The 15,181-nt window shown below is 54.1% G+C and overlaps 1 protein-coding gene across 4 annotated transcripts in view; it reads left to right on the top strand.

The window, feature by feature from the left end:
• DCAF11 (DDB1 and CUL4 associated factor 11) overlaps positions 1–14,418 on the top strand; it is a 22,244-nt gene extending 7,826 nt beyond the window's left edge. For all 4 annotated transcript variants that reach the window (XM_015413594.1, XM_015413610.1, XM_015413603.1 and 1 more), the window contains 11 exons: positions 1,060–1,124; positions 1,219–1,319; positions 3,907–4,053; positions 4,159–4,213; positions 4,298–4,366; positions 6,100–6,157; positions 8,199–8,384; positions 10,722–10,875; positions 10,965–11,117; positions 12,961–13,067; positions 14,120–14,418. In XM_015413594.1, the coding sequence (XP_015269080.1) occupies positions 1,060–1,124; positions 1,219–1,319; positions 3,907–4,053; positions 4,159–4,213; positions 4,298–4,366; positions 6,100–6,157; positions 8,199–8,384; positions 10,722–10,875; positions 10,965–11,117; positions 12,961–13,067; positions 14,120–14,254 (1,230 nt within the window). In that variant the 3' untranslated portion in view covers positions 14,255–14,418. The remainder of the gene's footprint in view (positions 1–1,059; positions 1,125–1,218; positions 1,320–3,906; positions 4,054–4,158; positions 4,214–4,297; positions 4,367–6,099; positions 6,158–8,198; positions 8,385–10,721; positions 10,876–10,964; positions 11,118–12,960; positions 13,068–14,119) is intronic.
• The last annotated feature ends 763 nt before the right edge of the window (positions 14,419–15,181 follow it).

Here is a 15,181-nt window from a genome sequence, read left to right as displayed (position 1 = left end):
ACCGCTCTAACTGTCAGGAAGTTCTTCCTCGTGTTTAGATGAAAACTCTTGATTTCAACCCGTTGGTTCTGGTCCGACTTTCTGGGGCAACAGAAACCCAACTCCACACCCTCCGCTCGATGACAGCCCTCCAAGTACTTGAAGATGGCAATCGTATCACTTCTCAGTCGTCTCCTCCCCTCTGTGTTTTAAACGAGGGAGGTGTGCTCTGAGGGTTGTAAACCGCCGGTTGTAAGCACCCCTCTCGTTCCAAGGCGAGGCAGAATGCCGTCCTGCTAGCCCCAGCCTTGGTTCATTCTAGGTCAGGGTTCCCCAACGCAGTGCCCGTGGGCACCATGGCTCCCACCAGTCCTTCCCCTGGCCCCTGCTGAGCTTTTCAGAAAACGGGCACGGCCATTGTAAGGCAGGGCTTGTTGTTGGCTGTTCTCGCTCAAACCAAAGGGATTTCTGCTGGAGTGTCAGGGGAGCTGGGAAGCACCCGGGCTTTCCTTAGTCACCTCGGGGTTCCGTCCCCCCCCCCATTCAGACTTCCCTCCGTCTCAGGAGGGGTGTGCAGGGGTGATACTCTGTTTGGCCGTGCCAGCTTGGTGTCGTGGTGAAGTGCGCAGACTCTAATCTGGGAGAACCGGGTGTGATTCCCCACTCCTCCACTTGCGCCTGCTGGTGTGACCTTGGGCCAGTCACAAGTTCTCTCAGAGCTGTCCTTGAAAGGGCAGTTCTGGAAAGCGCTCTCTCAGCCCCACCGACCTCACAGGGTGTCTGTTGTGGGGAGGGGGAGGGAAAGGAGTCTGTATGCCTCTCTGAGACTCTGAGTGAAGGGCGGGGTATAAATCCAATCTCCTCCTCCTCCAGCCGTTTGGGGTTTGGCTCCACCCGCCATGGTAGCCCCTTTGGAGCGATGCCCGCAAAACTCCAGGGGCGCCTGCAGGTTCTGGAAAATTGGGGACCCCCGTTGTAGGCCGTTTCCCAGCACTTTTCACCTAGGGGTTCAGAGAGGTCGGTGAGGAGACCGAGATCCCAGGAATCCTGACTAACGCGCGTCTTTTCCCTCCTCCGCAGAGAGAGCGTGGCCTCTGCCATAACAGCAGCTTCTCCCCCGGCGAGTGCTCGCGGGTGGTGTCGCAGTGAGTATCCAACCCGGGGGGCCCTGAGACCCGAAGGGGCACGCCATTGTGGGGGAAAGTCTTCCCTCCAACTCTGCTTCTGCTCTGCTTCCAGCTTTCTCCCCAACTACTTGACCTTCACGGACTCCTACTCTCAGAAGGCCTTCTGCGGGATCTATTCCCAGGATGGACAGCTGTTTATGTCAGCTTGTCAAGGTAGGTTGGGAAATGGCTTAAGAGCGCCGAGAGCGAACGTCAGCTTCCCTGCTGGGCATTATGGGGAATATTCCAGGATTTGCTTCTCTTGCCGCTGTTCGTGTAGCATAGCTGGTGGGCATTCCAGCTACCGTGTGTCCTGCAAGTGCTGCCTGCCTGCCTGTGCCCCTTTGAACCAGAATACCCTTGCAAGTTTGCATTTTGGATAGGCTCCGACATACTCCCTTGAGAGGCACTGGGCCCATAACTGTTGGAGCAACGACGACTGAGGGGTGACATAGACGTTTACAAGATTATGCACGGGATAGAGCGGGTAGAGAAAGAAGTACTTTTCTCTCTTTCTCACAACACAAGAACTCGTGGGCACTCCATGAAATTGCCGAGCAGTCGGGTTAGAACGGATAAAAGGAAGTCCTTCTTCACCCAAAGAGTGATTAACACATGGAATTCACTGCCACAGGAGGTGGTGGCGGCTACAAGCAGGGACGGCTTCAAAAGGGAATTGGATAAACATATGGAGCAGAGGTCCATCAGTGGCTATTAGCCACAAGGTATAGATAGGAACTCTCAGGCTGGGGCAAGTGATGCTCTGTATTCTTGGTGCTTGGGGGGGGCAACAGTGGGAGGGCTTCTAGTGTCCCGGCCCCACTGCTGGACCTCCTGGTGGCCCCTGGTATTTGTGGCCACTGTGTGACACGGAGTGTTGGACTAGATTAGCCACTGGCCTGATCCAACATTGGCTTCTCTTATGTTCTTATTTCTTGGACCAGGAGTCCCCAACGGGCTACCGCGGTGCCTGCAAATGCCTTTCCTGGTGCCCAACGAGTGTTTTTAGAAAGTAGGGGAGGCTTTTGATTGGCCTTTGGAGATTTGATCAGCTGTGCAGATTTACAAAAACATTGCTGTGGGAGCAGCCACCACTCCAGCACGAGGATCTCCACTGCGTGACTGCCAGCAAGCCGTTGCGGCCATTTTGTGGCTGGCTCCACATTCTGTGGCAGCCAGTTTGCCGCTGCGCCCACCATGCTCCACCAGAATTCCAAAGGTGCCCTCAGGCTGAGAAACGGCCGGGGACCCCTGCTGCGGACTACCAAGTGTGACATGACTAGCTTATCAGAACTGAAACAGTTCGAGTGGCACCGTGGTTCTTGTCCTGGTGTGGTTCAGTCGTGGCGGCCGCCATGCTTTGGCCCGGATGTGAATGAGCCCTCGGGGTCTTACATGTGCCTCCCCCTTCGCTGCAGCCGGGTAATTAGATATTTGTGTGTTTCTGGAAATGGATGTTCACCGTTGCTTCTGAACTGGCCAACTGTGGTTGCTGCTTACTTAGCAGATGAGGGATTGTTCCAGTATTGGGAGCCTGGTTTGCAGGGACCGTACAGACCATCGTTCATCGGTTTCGATGTGAGGCAAACGGCTTTTGCCGTGGGAGCAGAAATCTTTAATGTTTGGAGGGTTCCCCCGGACATTAACATCGCAGCTAAGCTCAATTCTGAACCCAGCCTCTGTCCCCTTCTAAAGAATTAGGCTAAAACCTCCTCCAGATGATTTTATATGAATGTTGGCCATGTGTTACAACGCCCATTTCTTTCTGAACTGCTGTTCTCTTTTTCCAGATCCAAGGTGTCCCGCTTGGATCGCAATCGGTATATGCGCGAACCATCTGTAGTTAGTAATCAGTGCCTGGCTTCAGGCTGGACTCTTCAGAATGCTTTTCTTTTGTTAAGAGCAGACCAACAGGGGAAGGACTGTGGCTCAGTCAAAGAGCCTCTGCTTGGCACGCAGAAGGGCCCAGGTTCAGTCCCCGGCATCTCCAGTTGAAAAAACCAGGCAGCAGGTGCCGTGAAAGACCTCTGCCTGAGACGGCACAGAGCCGTTGTTGGTCTGCGTAGACCAGAGGGTGTCAAACGCATTTGTTATGGAGGGCTGGATTTGACATAAATTGGACTTTGTCAGGCCGGGCCACGTGTGTCATAAAATGTAATGCCAGGTAGCGGAGATATAAACTTTATAAATGACACAAACACAAAGATTTTTTTTAACTTAAAATAAAAACATGCTTGAAACATTGGCATTTCTTGCAATATTCTGTTGATTTAACAGTCTCTGATAACTGAGACGTCTTGCTCTGACTTATTGCGTCAAAATGTCTGTGCTGTTGCGATCTGGGAGGGGGAGGAGCCTCAGCCTATCTATCTCTCCTGAGCGATTGAGTGAGTCTGGGGAAACGCTGTGACGCAGCAGCAGAACTGGAGGAAGAAGCAGGAGACAGCCAGTCCCTTGCGGGCCTGATAGAAGCCCTCGGGGGGGCTCATCCGGGCCACACATTTGACACCCCTGTAGTAGGTAGTCCTGACCTTGATGGATCAAGGGTCTGATTCAGTATAAGTTTCAAAGGAGCTCTGGAGTCTGCCAGGTTCACAGTGAAATAGTGTAAAGTCCCATAGAGGCAAAGGATTTTGGGGGGCTTCAGGAATCCTTACTGTAGGCAAAGTCCCCTGGGATTGGTCAGGCTGAAGAGTCTTGACCTGCTGAAGCACTGTGGGTAAGAACCCTCTCTGTTCTGCCTCTCGCTGTCCTCCGCCAGACCAGACAATCCGCTTGTACAACTGCTCCTATGGAGCCTTCCGGAAATTCAAGAGTATCAAAGCGCGGGACGTGGGCTGGAGCGTGCTCGACGTCGCCTTCACGCCAGACGGGGCGCACTTCCTTTACTCCAGCTGGTCCAATTACAGTGAGTGGGGCTGGCATGCCCGGGGGGGGGTGGGGAAGGGGTTGAGGTCCCTGGCCCCACAGCGGTGTGCATTCACTCCCTCTCCCCCTTTTCTCCCCTCTTTAGTTCACATCGGCAACATCTATGGCGAGAGCGACGCCCACACGGCCCTGGATCTGAGGTAACGGGAGCCCCACGGAGACCCGGGGGGGGGGGAGAAAAGGGATCTTGTGTTCGCCTCTCACTTCCTCTTCCTCTTGGCCAGGCCCGAAGAGCGCCGCTTTGCTGTCTTTTCCCTCACAGTCTCCTCAGACGGACGGGAAGTGCTGGGAGGGTAAGTTGGCCTCCTGCCCGGTCCCTCCTCCTAACTACCCCTCGGCCGGTAGCATGTAGGCCTTGATGCTCTCATAACAATCAAGTCTGGAATAGATGTCCACAATGAAGTCAGATGTCCAACACTTTTCAACACTATTCCTAGGTATAAATTAGTGTTTCGGACTTCAGGTCCTTCCTCAGGAGCTACAAGCCAATACTGTAAGTCTCTTAGCAGATTCTTAACAGGTAAACAATCATTCAGGTTTTAAATGGGCCAGGTCTCCTAAATTTTAGAAAGCACCTACAAGGGTTGCTACTATGTAAGTTGGACCAAACAGCCTCCGACAAAGGAGCTGGGTCCCCAACGTGGTGCCCACTGAAATTTTTCCTGGGACCCACCAAGGGCTTTTAGAAAGAGGATGAAGCCAGAGGGACTTTTCCTAGCAATGCTTCTGATTGGCCATTGGAGAGGGTTGGGGTTTTTTTTGTATTTTGTGCGTGCGTGCATGTGAGTGTGTGCACACTTGAAAGTCATGGCGACCTCTGGTGACCAATGCCTCCCTCTAAGCTGTGGAGTTTTGTGAGCGAAAGTTCTACTTTGTGAGCCTCCTGGCATTAAAGTTGTGAGCCAGCGATTTGGTGACTGCATAAATCAGTTTGCTCTGGAGCAGGGTTCCCTCTAAGCTGAGTCAGTGTGAGCTAGCTCACAGTTTTTTAGCCTCCAGCTCACAGATTTTTGTCTCCGCTCAGGAAGGAGGGCTCCCGAGCAGACTAACTGATGCAGCAGCCCAATCGCTGGCTCACAACTTTAATGCCAGGAGCTCACAAAGTAGGATTGTTGCTCACAGGACTCCACAGCTTAGAGGGAGCATTGCTCTGGAGGCCTGCCTTCCTGAGCTAAGATGAAAAAGTGTGAGCCGGAGGCTAAAAAACTGCGAGCTAGCTCACACTGACTCAGCTTAGAGGGAACACTGCTGGTGACGGACCCATCCTGGGGGCCTAGAGGATATTCAGAGTGGTGGCTGAATCAAGCCTGCCCCCGCCTCCCGACTGCTGGTATTCCTTGGAGGTCTCCCATCCACGTACTCGCCAGGGCCGACGCTGCTTAGCTTCTGAGATCTGACGAGACCGGGCAGGCCTGGGCAATCCAGGCCGGGGCTGCCACTGGAGATCTGATTGGCTTTGCAGATTTTTTAAAAAACGTTGCTTTGTCAGCGGCTGCCAACTTTAGCACAAGGAGCTTTACTGTGTGACTGAAGGTAAGCAGGGACCGTCATTTTGTGGCTGTGCCCACCACGTCTGCTAGTGCTTGCAGGCTCCAAAAGGCCGGGGACCCCTGCCGCAACATATAAGCCTTTGTGCTTTGGCTAGGTCGGTGCCTGTCTTTAGTCTAAGGAGGCTGGGTGCTTCTGTGCAATTCCAGCGTGAAGCTCCACCTGCTTCTTCACACCTAATCCTTAATCAAGAGGATGCTGGCCGATTTGGATCAGAGCAGCTGATTTGCCTCCCAGAGACTTTCCCCTCCTTTGATCTGGCAGAGTCCTCCCGGTGTAGACGTGCCCGTCCAACCATTCTCCTTCCAGTTGCTCTGAGCATAGGGTTTTATTCTCTGGCGTGCCTCACGGAGCATCGCCAGTGCCACGCATGACTGAGTGCTCTCGTGCCAGCCTGTTGCCTGGGCTGGCGAGTTCAGCCTCCGCTCCCCCTTTTATGTCTCCTCTCCCACTGAGTCCACTCTGGCTTTCGATCTAGGGCCAACGACGGCTGCATCTACATCTTTGACATGGAGCAGAAGAAGCGGACGCTCAAGGTAGGTTTGTCTGTATGCCTCTTTTCGGGCCTGCCTCTCTACTGTGTGTCCCTTTTTGCAGTGGGTCCTCTTCGGCCCTCTTCATGCCCGGTGGCTCCTCGCTCCTAGGCCTCGCTTCCTTTTTTGCCTCTTCTAGAAATCTGCACCCTTTTGTCGACTGCTTCACTTCCCGCTCTTTCTTTCCCATCTCTGTGAGCACACCACACTTCTCCAAGCTGCTGGGTGCGCACGGTTCCATGGTTTCTCTGTATCGTGAGGAACTGTTTGATTCAATTGCGCACGGTGCTGGGACGCCACTCGACCGCTCCCTTCTCTCTGAGCATTTCTCCCCTGCTCTAATCGAGCTGAGTCCAGTGTGCATATTGTCCCGTTGCACTGCGACTCCCTCCTTTGCTACGTCCCTCCCTCCTTCTGCCTGGGATATCAGGACTACAGGGGTTTCTGTTCCTACTCACAGCTGGCCGAGGGAGCGTGGACTCTGGAAAGCTGGTACCCTGGAGATTCTGCTAGTCTTTAAGGTGCCGCCAGACTCAAATCTTTCCCTTCTGGCAGAAGCCAGCTGGAAAAAAAGAAAGGCCCGCGCCATTAACTGTGCACTGAGGCTGTAAGCTTATCTGCACAGTGGGTGGGGACTTTAGGGGCTCCCAGAAGCTCAAGTGGTTAAGATGCTGAACTGCAGGCTGTGGAAGGTCGGAAGTTCAGCAGTTCGAGACCCGAGTGTGCCGCATGACGGAGTGAGCTCCCGTCTCTAGTTCCAGCTCCTGCCAACCTAGCAGTTCGAAAGCAACAAATTGCAAGTAGATAAATAGGTACCACTTCGGTGGGAGGGTAACAGCGTTCCGTGCGCCTTGGTGTTTAGTCATGCTGGCCACATGCCCACGGAAACGTCTTTGGACAGCGCTGGCTCTTCGGCTTTGAAACTGAGATGAGCACCGCAACCCTAGAGTCGGACTCGACTGGCTTTCGAGCAAGGCAGCCTTTATCTTTAACTATCAATATAGAATCATAGAGTTGGAAGGTACCTCCAGGGTCATCTAGTCCAGGGGTGGCCAAACTGTGGCTCGGGAGCCACACATGGCAGGGCGGCTGGGGAAGCGAAGGGGAGGCATGCCTCCCTGGTCGGTCTTCCCTTCCCCAGCCAGTGTTCCCCTCCCTGGGACCTTCAGGCGGGGGGAGCAGAGAAAGAAAGCAACTTTAGCTTGAAATGTGTTCTCAAAGGCCCCCCCCCCAAGCCTACAGATATCATTATCAATATCTATTTTTATCCCTTTTGCTTTTATTTCTGGCAGTCTCATTTCATGTTAATAAAAAGCAGTTTTGCATATTATTGCATAAAAACGTGTCTGTAATATTTGTTCATGTCTTGCGGCTCTCAAACATCTGACGTTTATTCTTCGTTAAGCGAGTTTGGCCACCCCTGATCTAGTCCCGCCCCCTGCACAAGGCAGGGAATTCACAAAGACCTCCCCCTCCACACCCGCAGTGACCGCTGCTCCACGTCCAGAAGATGACGAAAAACCTCCAGACTCTCCGGCCAAACTGGCCTGGGGAAAAATTGCTTCCTGACCCCAAAAAAGTGGTGATCAGCATTTCCGTGGGCGTGTAAGAAAAGGGCCACGAGAACTAAGCACTGAGGCAGCCCTTCCTGCCCTCCCTTCTCGTGATCTGCTTATGTTCACAGAATCAGTACATTTTTATTCTGCCCCGCCCCGCCCCTTTCCAGGGGATCTGGTTGGCATGCATGGTTTACTGTCCTCCATTTTATCCTCACGACAATCCTGCAAGGAGTAGGATGGATGAGTGATTGACCCGTGTTCCCCCCACTGAGATTCAGAGTGGGGTACTGGGGACTTGAACCTAGGTCCTGGCCCAGTACTGTAGCCGCTGCACCATGCTGGGCGTGTTTCTTGTCCCTCGTAGCAGGCGAAAGGCTCCTGGGCTTATACCCTTTGGGGACTCTGCCTGCAAGTGTTTGCCACAGCAGCGGCCCTCTGCCAGTCCTCTAGGTAAAACTTGCTTTCTGTCCTCCATCTTCCTGCAGATTGAGTCCCACGAAGACGACGTGAATGCCGTGGCCTTTGCCGACAACAGTTCCCACATCGTGTTCTCCGGGGGCGACGATGCCATCTGCAAAGTGTGGGACCGGCGCACCATGAGGGAGGGCAACCCCAAGCCGGTGGGCATCCTGGCCGGCCACCGGGATGGCATCACCTTCATAGACAGCAAAGTAAGCTGGCTGCTTGCTCGAGGGGGTAGGACCCCAAGGGAGGCAACCTCTGCTTTAACAATGAATCCCATTGCCTGGGATGCCCATCATGGAGGTTTCTCCCTAGCAGAAGGCTAGAGGGGAGAGCTACTTTGGTGTACCTCGAGGCCCTGGAATGCTGTCCGACAAGCTCCGAGGACGTCATAGGAGCTGCTGGGAGTTCTGCTGGTTTCTCAGTGGCTCTTCAGGGCCCTTCAAGGAACATGTTGTTCATTCGCACAGTCGAGTCCGACTCTTTGCGACCCCACGGACCACATCATGCCAGGCCCTCCTGTCTTCCGTCATGCTCTGGAGTTAGCTCAATTCCACATTTGTTGCATTGATAACACTGTCTAACCATCTCATCCTTTGCCGTCCCCGTCTTCTTTGACCTTCAATCTTTCCCAGCATCCGGGTCTTCTCCAGTGAGTGCTCCCTTCTCATTTGGTGGCCAAAGTATTTGAGCTTCAGCTTCAGTATCTGGCCTTCCAGGGAACAGTCAGGGTTGATTTCCTTTAGGATTGACTGATTCGATCTCCTTGCAGTCCAAGGGACTCTCAAGAGTCTTCTCCAGCACCATAATTTGAAAGCATCTATTCTTCGGCGCTCGGCCTTCCTTATGGTCCAACTCTCGCAGCCATACATTATTACTGGGAATACCATTGCTTTGACCATACGGAGTTTTGTTGGCAGGGTGATGTCTCTACTTTTTATCATGCTGTCTAGGTTTGCCATCGCTTTCCTCCCAAGGAGCAGGTGCCTTTTAATTTCATGGCTGCAGCCACCATAGGAACATAGGTGGGGTCATCACATAGAAGGGAAGCAAGGGAGCTAAGAATGAAGATTCTTTTGAACTGCAGTGAGCCAGTTGCTCTGGTTAACTATCTTGCAGAAGTAAACGTATTTTTTAACTTCATTTATACCTTGCCTTTCTCTGACTTCGCTCCAGAGCCACCTGATCTCTGATAGCCCCTTTTTGAGACTGGCCCATAAGGAAGGACTGAAACCAGTTCAAAACATATATCCTGGCACCTACTTCTGCCTCCCAAATGTCTTAATAAGATGGGATGACCCACTGTATCGAAGGCTGCCGATGAATCTAGTAAGAGCAACAAAGAGGCATGGCTGTTGTCTGCATTCATACAGATTATTGTTCACTTTATTTAATTTACTAGTAGTAAAGCCCATTGTAAAAGGAATACAATGAACGCTAGCAAGATCTCTGCTTTGCCCTCCTCCTTGGCTACGTCCTCGTATATGGGGCTGGTCCTCATCTGCACGCAGCCTGCCCTGCCACCTGCAGCTGTCCGCAGGCGGCAGCGACCAGTGCAGCGGCATGGTTGGCCTCTGCCTCCTTACCCTGCGGCCGCTGGATCATTGGGCCTGTCCGTCGCCTTGCAGCACACCGAGAGGCTGGGCGCCACTTCCATGGGCTTGCCACCAGGCCGGCTCCCTACACCCTGGCGCAGCTGATGACGACCACTGCGGAACCGCCATGTTTGGCCTCCGAAGCCTCCGCCCAACGGAGTGTCAGAGGACAGCCCTCACCAGAGGCGCCCGCGTGGAACTCTCTGTGCCCGGGGAAGTGACAGTGGGTGAAAGTCAACCCTCCCGCATCGGTCTGCTTCATCTCCGACAGGCTCGACTTTAAGACTTGTCTCCCTGTGACATTGAATGGTCTCCGTGGCCAGACGGCCGTCTCTCCCCCTCCCTGGCTGCTTTCCCTCACTAAGAGTGCAAGCCGTAATTGGCCAATGCTGCTGGCTTTCCATTGCAATGGGAGCTGTTTGTGGCCAGAAACTGAGAGGATCCATCCCATTCGGTGGCTCTCTCCAGATTAAGCCTGAGATGCTGGTCGCCAGTTTTGTGGGTGGGACTGAGGCAACGCGGCGAGGCGATGTAGCCAGGGGATTGGCACACCTCCTGAGTGACAGATCAGGGACCTAATTGATTTGGGAGCATGTGGAACGTTCAGGAAAGAGTCACCCCAAAACAGAATTATATATAAGGAGAGCTGCCCCACCTTTCTCCCCAATGGGAACCAAAAGCGGCTTACATCGTTCTCTCCATGTGAGGTGGGGTAGGCTTGACAGTAGTTGGTTGTTTCAAGGACACCTAGCAAGCTTCTGTGTCAAGAGTGGGGAATTCAAAGCTGGGTCTTCCAGATCCAAGCCTGATGCTGTTAACCACCACGCTGGCTCTGTTCTTCAGCTGTACAAACTGTCCTTGTACTTGAGCTCTAAGACTGTGGGGGCGTTGTTGACTGGGTGTGGATATCTCTTAAACAGCTGTTCGGCCTCTTCTCCCCCACCCCACCAGGGAGATGCCCGATACCTCCTCTCCAACTCCAAGGACCAGACCATTAAGCTTTGGGACATGCGGAAGTTCTCTGGCCGCGAGGGGCTGGAAGCGTCCCGCCATGCCGTCACCCAGCAGAACTGGGATTACCGCTGGCAGCAGGTGCCCAAGAAAGGTAGGCGCACCACAGGCGTCCCTGGGGAGGAAGGGCAGGGGACGGCGCGAGGAAGGGGGGGCTCTGATTGGTCTTCACTCCCTCCCCAGCACAGCGCAAGTCGAAGCTCCCGGGCGACAGTTCGCTCATGACGTACCGAGGCCACGGAGTGCTGCACACCCTGATCCGCTGCCGTTTCTCCCCGGCCCACAGCACCGGGCAGCAGTACATCTACAGCGGCTGCTCGACGGGCAAGGTGGTGGGTGAGTGACCTGCGCTGGGAGGGGCCGTGGGTTTGGGGGTACAGCCTCTGCTCGGCATGGAGAAGGTCCCCGCGTTCAGTCCCTGGCAGCTTCAGTTGAAAGGATCGGTTAGCAGATGATGCGGAAGATTTCTGCTTGAGCCTCTGGCAGTCTGAGTGGACAATGCTGACTTTGACAGACCGGTCAGTGGGAGGCAACTGCACATGTCCAGGGCCGTGGATGCAGCAGGAGTGGCAGCGCCCTGCCACATGGACCAGTTGCGTACATGTGATCACCACCATTCTGTGCAAGCGCAAAATACTTTGATTGGGCCCGGGGCTCTTTTTGTAGCAGGAACTCATTTGCATATTAGGCCACACCCCCTAATGTAGCCAATCCTCCAAGAGCTTACAGAGCTCTTCTTACAGGGGCTACTGTAAGCTCTTGGAGGATTGGCTACATTAGGGGCGTGTCGCTTAATATGCAAATGAGTACCTGCTACAAAAAGAGCCCAACAACGTTTGAGTCCAGGGGCATCTTTAAGATCACCAGAGTTTTATTCTGGGTAGAAGCTTTTGTGTGCATGCACACTTCTTCAGATACCAAATTTCTTCGTAAGGCTGATGGAGTTCCATTCCATGGAGCTAAATGTGGCGCATTCCATGAAGATGGATTCAGGTGGGTAGCTGTGTTGGTTTGAAGCCACAGAACAAAGTTTGAGTCCAGTGGCACCTTTAAGACCAATGAGGTTTACTCCAGGGTATAAGCTTTTCGTGTGCATGCACGCTTCATCAGATATTGCTTCAGACCAGCTCGGCTCCCCACCTGAATTTTGTGTTCTGAAAGTCACCTTTTTAATCCAGTCCTTCTTTGCAGCTCTTGTAGCTGCAAAGAGAGCTTAAAAAGTTCCCACACTTTAAAAGTAGGAGATTGGATTTATACCCCTCTCTTCGCTTACTTGAAGGAGTCTCAGAGCAGCTTACAAACGCCTTCCCCTTCCCCTCCCCACAGCAGACACCCTGTGAGGTAGGCAGGGCTGAGAGAGCTCTTTTGAGAACTGCTCGTGAGAGAACAGCTCTGAGAGAACTTGTGACTGACCCAAGGTCACGCCAGCAGCTACATGTGGAGGAGTGGGGAACCAAACCCGGTTCTCCCAGATTAGAGTCCACACTCCTAACCACGACACCAGAAAGTACCCATCAGTTTGCTTGCTACAGGAAACATAAAGAAGAGCCCTGCTGGATCAGACCAGTGGTCCTTCTAGTCCAGCATCTCGTCTCACACAGTAACCAACCAGTTCCTCTGGAGGGCCAACAACAGGACATACAGGCCGAGGCCTTCCCCTGATCTTGCCTCCTGGCACTGGGATTCAGAGGTGTACTGCCTCTGAATGTGGAGGTTCCCTTTAGTCGTCATCGCTAGTAGCCACTGATAGACCTCCATGAATCTGTCTAATCCCCTTTTAAATGGAATTTAATGGATTCCACTGGGGTGACGGGGGGGGGGGGAGCCAGAGGAATATATGGCAGATGCGTGAACCGACGTTTCTCTCTGTGAAGTGAAGGGAAGGGGTGGCTGAGATATTGGGACAAAGTGGAGGAGCTTGGAATTGTATGTGGGTTCTCAGTCAAGGCAGGGTGGACCTGGTTAATTCCTAAGAAGAAAAAGGCGTGGTTTTGGTCTTCCTGGCTCCGAGACCCCGAGACGGTAGGTGACCCTTTGATGCTTTCTAGCATCCGTGGTGGGGTGGAAAGGTGAGTTCTGGAGCTGGAGGGTGGCCAGTGAAGAGGGAGCAGCTCAAAATAGGCCCTGGGGTCTGTTGGCAACACTTGTCTCTCCTGCTTTTTCCCCCTCTCCCCCCCAGTATATGATCTCCTCAGCGGCCATATTGTGAAGAAACTGACTGAACATCGAGCCTGCGTCCGCGACGTCAGCTGGCACCCCTACGAGGAGAAGATTGTCAGCAGTTCGGCAAGTGTCGAGGGGAGGAGGAGGGACTGACCAGTGGTGGCAGGCAGGACCCTCCCCTCCCCTCCCTTTCTCTGGAGGAGGACGCCGGAGGAGTGCCATTGGCCATCTGGCGCATACAGCCTACTTTGGAGCCAGTGTTCCCTCCAAACTGAGTTAGTGTGAGCTAGCTCACAATTTTTTAGTCTCCGGCTCACACATTTTTGTCTTCGCTCAGGAAGGATGGCTCCAGAGCACACTAATTTATGCAATGGCCAGATGGCTCAATTTTAAAGCCAGTAGCTCACAAAGTGGAATTTTTGCTCACAAGACGCCACAGCTTAGAGGGAGCCTTGCTTGGGACATGGGCAGGCGGCCCCTGAAGCTTTGTGGGGCGCAGCCGTCTAGCGCAGTGGTCCCTAACCTTTTTGGCCCTGCAGTCACCTCTGGAATGCTGGCATAGCGTTGTGGGCGCAGCCACGAAATGGCTGCCGCAGGAGACCGAGCCAGCCACAAAATGGCTGCTGCGGCATGACTTCGGTCACACAGGGAATATCCTTGCGCTGGGTTGGCCAAAGCAACATTTTTAAAGATCTGCACCGCCAATCAAATGTCCAGTGGCTAGTCAGAAGCCTTGCTGGGCAAAAGCCCCACCCATTTTGTAAAAACACCCAGTGGGGCCACGGTGGCTATGGGCACCACGTTGGGGACTCCCGATCTAGTGGTTTGGAGCCTCAGTGTCCTGCTGTCCCTTTGCCTTTCCCTGCTCTTGGAATGTGGCCGTTGCTTGGCTTGAGAGAGGTAAAGAGCCCTGCAGAAGTATTTTAACCACCATCAGTATTCCCTCTAAGCTGAGTTAGTGTGAGCTAAGCTCACCCTTTTTTAGCCTCCGGCTCACACGTTTCTGTCCTAGCTCAGGAAGGAGGGCTCCTGAGCAAACTAAACTAATTTATGCCGTAGCCAGATCGCTCGCTCACAACTTTAACGCCAGTAGCTCACAAAGTAGAAATTTTGCTCACAAGACGCCACTGCTCAGAGGGAGCACTGACCACCCTATTCCTTTCTCCTGGCCACAGTGGGACGGCAACCTCCGGCTGTGGGAATATCGCCAAACGGAATACGACGAAGACGCTTTCCGGCACCCCCAGCAGCTCCCCAGCAACAGAGAATCACGCCCCAAATCCTGCTCTTCGGGAGCCTCCGACCAGTAGCCGTCCTGTGCTGCTGGCCACCGTACTGCAGTTTTGGACTTTTCCGGGGGAGGGGGGGTTAGGAGGGATCTAGGAACACTCGTGGGGGGCGGTGCGAGCTCCAGTGTGCCCCTCTTCACAGATCATGTGCCGAGGGCTGGCCGAGAGGGCCGGCAGCCATCAGATGACAGCAACCCTGGGGGGGGGGGGGGGTGGGATAGCAGGGGAAATTTAGGTTAGAAGCGGGTTGAGGGGAAATCGGGAGATCACGTTCGGGCGGGGGTCGTGTGTGTGTGTGTGTGAAATTTCCCGTCCCCCTCTCTGTTTCCCGGTCTGCTGTTTTTTGTAATAGGATGGGGTGGGAAATTATGAACAGGGACGAAACGGAACAGCCCTGCCTGCGGTGGGCTGTGGCTTGCTTTGGGGGGAGCAGAAGGTGGGGGGGCGGGCCTCTCTCGCTCTGGATGAAGCTGGGCTGCGATGGGCTGGCCAGTCCAGCAGGGCGGCCGGATCCTTCCGTTCCTTCGCAGGCGTCAGGTCAGCCGCTCAGGAACGGGGACCATAAGGGTGGGGAAACTTTTCCCGGCTGGGACAGAACCGCCAAGTAGGGTCGGCGCTTTCCCAAGAGTCCCATTCCGCCCTGGTGCCCAGCCACAGGTGGTGTGTGGGAGTCACTGGGTGAGATGCCCCCCAGAGGGAGACGGGGGCAGCTCCCTTGGCACATTTCCTCCAGTCGGGCTCAAGGCTTGCGGACACTCGATCCTTCGAGGGACGTCCCTGCCACAGTGGGGGTGGCTGGTGTGTGCATCGCCTGCTGCACTTGCTTGTGTGTGAGCTTTTATACAGTCAGGGAGCAGGGGAGAGAAAGGGCAGAGTTTCTGGGTTGCAGCGAGGGGCCAGTTGGGCTGGCAAGGGGCTCTCCCCCCCCCCCCGAGGCGTGTCCCCACC

This window comes from Gekko japonicus, unplaced genomic scaffold (assembly GCF_001447785.1).
Source record: "Gekko japonicus isolate JY-2015 unplaced genomic scaffold, Gekko_japonicus_V1.1 scaffold1098, whole genome shotgun sequence".
Classification (NCBI taxonomy): Eukaryota; Metazoa; Chordata; class Lepidosauria; order Squamata; family Gekkonidae; genus Gekko; species Gekko japonicus.
Note: the sequence above shows the minus strand (reverse complement) of the source record. Positions and strands in the feature narration are given on the sequence as shown.